Consider the following 4,478-nt stretch of genomic DNA (forward strand, 5'->3'; position numbering starts at 1 on the left):
TTCTCTGTGCAGACACCATCACACCTGCCCTCTAGAGCTCTGCAACAGTCACACCCCCTGATCCCATCACCTAGAGACTTACGAACTGCATAGGGGAAACCGAGGCACCCCCACAGTGTTCAGAGAGAACATTAAGAACATTCCCACTTCGTCACACGGGGTCAGAATGAAGCAAAGATGCTGAACATCGTGTTCCCGACCCGACTGGTGATTCCCTCGTCTCGTGTCCCGGGTGGATCCTGCTGACGGGAACGGCCGCCGGGCGACCGGAGCAGCGGAGCTTCGGTTTGTCCTGCAGCGCTGTGTCGATACGGCTTTGGGACCAAGCCCCTCTCCCGCGCTGGCCAGCGACACCGGGGAGCTGCGTCCGGGTGGGAGCGAGAAATCCGCTCCAGTCGACTTGTCTCCTCCCCTCCCGCTTTGCTAAGGGGGAGAAAATAGCCCCGAAGCCTTTTCTGGCTTTTGAAATTCAGGCCCTGTCTGGGCTGGAAGCTTCAGCCAAATAAAACATCTTAAAAATCCACCTTTGCCTCCCATCCCCTCCCCCTGCCCCCACTATCTCCCTGCCCCTGGGGGGTCCATAGGGCAGAGCATCTCCTAGCCGCTGCGGCCCTTCTCCCCCCTGCCCCTGAGTGCCTCAGTCCCCCTCCCTGGGTATCTGTGGGGCTGGATCTGGTCTATTTCTCTCCCCCCCCCACCCCACTGCTCCTGGGTGCCTCAGTCCCCCTCCCTGGGTATCCGTGGGGCTGGATCTGGTCTATTTCTCCCCCCACCCCACCTGGGGAGATTGCCCCGGCTTGTGCTGCTACGGGGTGAGAGAACTCGGTTCTCGGGGAGCTCCGGCAGCCCAGCTAGGGACCGGGCTGGTTTTCCCGCGGGTGGCAGAAGCGCCAGCCGCGTCGGTACCAAGCACCGTTCCAGACAGAGCCGGCTGGGTTTACAGCCGGGGCAGGGGGGCGATACAGTAAGAGGCACCAGGAAGGAATATGTCAGGGCTGGGGCCGTGGCGCGGCCGGGGTTGTGTCTGATTGTGGAAGCAGGCGGTTTTTACGTGCGGTGAAAGTCGGGGGGACGCCGGGCACAGCAGGCTCCTGAACGGGGCCATCGCCCGGGAAGGTTGAGCGCCACCGGGCTGGTTTGCTCCCGTGGTGCCTCTGGGGTTCGGAGCAGGAGGCTGCTCCATTGGGGGACTCAGAGGAGGCTCCTCACTTGGGGGACAAGGCTCTGCTCCGTGGGGTCGAGGGAGATCCCGGGGCGGGGGGGGGGGAGATGAGGGAAAACTGCTTGGGGAGGGAGCAGCGCAGCCCCCCAAGCAACCCAGGGAGAGGGAGCGCCCCCCCCCCCCACAATGGCTCCTCCTGGAACCCCACATCCACTGAGCCCTGAACACTGGGCAGGAGGGGAACCCTTGTAACCTTTCACACGCCGGGGGGGGTCTCCCCTGGCTCTGAGAGGGGATGGGGGGATCCCCGTGGTTAGAGCCGGGGGGGCTGGGAGCCAGGTGGGACAAAGCAGGGGATTTTCTTGTGTTTTGTGGGAGTATTGTGTGTGCCTCAGTTTCCCTGTGTAACGACATTGGGGGGGGGGTTGTTGCTGCAGGGGACCAGGTGTGACCTCGCCTGGCAGCCGGGACCCAGACAGCGGCCTGGAGATCGGGGCCCCAGTGACGGGAGACCGGGAGGGCCCCCCAGCTCGGGAACAGCCGGTACTGGACAATGGGCTGAGGGGAGACCCCCGAAACCCCGCTGGGCTGGGCCTGGACACTCAATACCCCTCCTGAGACGCTGCAGGCTGGGGATCGGGGGGGATCAGGACAAGGGGACGTCCCGCGGGGCCCACGGCAGAGCCAGGCGGCAGGAGGCTCAGAGGGGCGGTCCCAAGGGACGGCAGGGGCCTAGCCCTGGAAAGCGAGTGGACCCCCGAGAAGGGCGATCGCACTGAGGGCGTTCCTCCCGGGGGCCAGGAGTCCGGGACAACAGCCCCCCACTCCCAAACAAAGCAGCAGCAGGCTCAGACAAGTCTTTTAATCCATCTTCAGGGCAACATTCCCAAAGCTGCCCGCGAACGGTGCCCCCCAGCGCCTGCTGGCCCGGCCCAGCAGGGCACCGCGCGGCCCGGACGCTCCATGCACACAACGAAAAAGGAGGAAACGCACAAAACCGCAAGACGCTGGTAAAACCGGCTCCAACCTTGGTATAAAAGAAAGGACGCGGGGGGGGGGGGGGGGGGGGAGGGGCTTTTTTTTTTCCAGGCTTTTCTCTTTTTTTCCTATAAAAACAAAAACTTGCCTCAAGTGGCAGGGACTGGGGGGAGGAGCCCGCGCCAGCCCGGCCGGGAGCGAAGGACGCGCTAGTGTTGAAATTCTTACAGGACGGGGAGAGAAGGGGGCGGGATCCCTCCTCCGCGGGTGCCGCAAGCCAGCCCAGGGATCAGGGCTCGTCGGTGGTGGATCCCGCACCTGGCGAAGTGGGTTCAGGGACTGTTGGTGGGAGAGTGGGATCCTTCCATCGGCACTAACAAAGGTCAGGGATCATTGGTGGCAGTTGTGGGATGCGTCCCACAGCTGGTGGGTGAAGTGGGATCCTCCTCCCACAGCAGGGCAGGACGGGGTGAACCCTGCTGTCCTGTTGCCCCCCCACTGCTCGAGTCCACTCTTCCAATGGTTCTCCCGCCCCCGTCCCGCCCCCCCAAAATCTGGCAGGGCTGCGGTCCCAGGGCGGGGGCAGGGCCTGGGCCGTCTTCTCCATCCTCCTCGTCGGCTCTCGGGGTCGCGTGGAAATGAAACGGGGTGTGGGGGGGAGGGGTTAAAACCACCAAAAGAAGGACGACGACACGGGACGAGGAGTGTCGGGGACGCCCCTTATCGGGTCTGTTCGACTGCGGGAGGGAGAGGAGAGGGAGGTTAACGGCTGCGGCCCCGGGGACCCCCCCCCCCTCGGGTCCAGCCCCCCCACGCCCCATCCTACTTCCCCCTCGGCTCCAACAGGGGACGGGCCCCCCATGCCCCGTCCTGCTCCTCCCTCAGCTCTGCCAGGGGCAGGGCCCCACAGGGGAATCCCAGGAAGAGCCCCTCGGTCTTTGCACCCCCAGCCCTAGATCCCTTCCTGGGCTTCCCCCACTGGTCTCCTCCCCAGGGATCTGCCCCCCGGGCACTCACTGTAGGAGGAGATGTCGATCTCGTCGGGCAGTTCGCTGATGTTCACCTCGAAGCGATCCTGCACGTCGTTCAGGATCTTGGCGTCGTTCTCATCCGACACAAAGGTGATGGCCAGGCCCTTGGTGCCGAACCGCCCGGCGCGCGCCACCTACGGGGATGGTGGTGGGGTCAGAGCTTTGTGATGTCGGGGGGGTCATCGCGCCACCCAGCCCCCACGCCCCTCCCAGAGCTAAGGAGAGAACCCAGGAGTCCTGGCTCCCAGCTACTCCTGGGGGAATCCTGCACCAGCGCAGAATTCACGTCCCCCGCAGATTTCTTTGCTTCCCCGCAGAAAAGTGACACTCTGCCGGGGGAGCAAAGGGAAGCCACAAGAGCGGTCATGCGACCCCCCAGCGGTGTGTTTTGGGTGCCCGGGGCAGCCAGCAGAGGTAAATCACCGTGGGACAGGAGCGGGACTTGGCAACACCTGGCTGGTGGCTCTTACCCTGCGCCGGGATCAGCTGCTAGTCCCAGCTGGGCTGGGGGGATGGGACTTCCTCTTCCCCCCCCCCCAGATTTCTCCCCCAGCTGCAGGAAGATCTGCAAACCACCCCCCCCACCACCACCACCTTCACCTGGACCCCCTGCAGAGTCCTGTTACCGTTGCACCCAGAATCCCCCAACTAGCCCGTGTGCATCCAGATCCCCCTGCACGCACATCCCCCACTGAGCTGCCCGCACTCACACGGCCCCCCACAGAATCTCACCTCACACCTGGATCCCCCCACACCTGGATCCTGCCTTGCTGGGCCTGCCTGCCCACACCTGGTACACCTGGCGGGGGGGGACGACGACCCTGGGGTGTTTCTGGGGCAGGTTCGGTCCTTGTGCTGTGTCGGGGTGGGTGCAGCCTCACCACGGAGTCTGTGTGCCCCATGGGGCTGCAGGGGGATCTCCCACCCCACCCCCCGGTGCAGCTAGGGGCCTGTGCTCCCCATGGTCAGGCTGGAGCCTCCACATTTATTTGACAAAAGATTTCCAGAATTTTGCAAAACTTTAAAATATTATGTGAATTTTTTGGCGCAGAAAGTCCTCAGGAGTACGCCCAGCCACCCCCCACTTTCACCACTAGCGCCCACTCCCCTCCCAGTGCCAGGGAGAGAAGCCAGGAGTCCGGGCTCCCAGCCCCCCTGCTCTAACCCACCAGTCCCCACTCCCCTCCCAGAGCTGGGGAGAGAACCCAGGAGTCCTGGCTCTCAGCCCCCGCTTGCTCTAACCACTAAACCCCACTCCCTTCCCAGAGCTGGGGAGAGAACCCAGGAGTCCTGGCTCCCAGCCCCCC

At 64.2% G+C, this 4,478-nt stretch overlaps 1 protein-coding gene across 1 annotated transcript in view; it reads right to left on the reverse strand.

Annotated features, from left to right (window-relative positions):
* Nucleotides 1-2,234: 2,234 nt before the first annotated feature.
* LOC112118055 (spliceosome RNA helicase DDX39B) overlaps nt 2,235-4,478 on the reverse strand; it is a 3,689-nt gene continuing 1,445 nt past the window's right edge. Inside the window, exons 4-5 of the mRNA XM_026647082.2 lie at nt 3,158-3,305; nt 2,235-2,877 (exon numbers count right to left, since the gene is read on the reverse strand). Of these exons, the coding sequence (XP_026502867.1) occupies nt 2,861-2,877; nt 3,158-3,305 (165 nt within the window). The 3' untranslated portion in view covers nt 2,235-2,860. The remainder of the gene's footprint in view (nt 2,878-3,157; nt 3,306-4,478) is intronic.

Source organism: Terrapene carolina, unplaced genomic scaffold (assembly GCF_002925995.2).
Source record: "Terrapene carolina triunguis isolate 2854851 unplaced genomic scaffold, T_m_triunguis-2.0 Scaffold51129, whole genome shotgun sequence".
NCBI classification, from domain to species: Eukaryota; Metazoa; Chordata; order Testudines; family Emydidae; genus Terrapene; species Terrapene triunguis.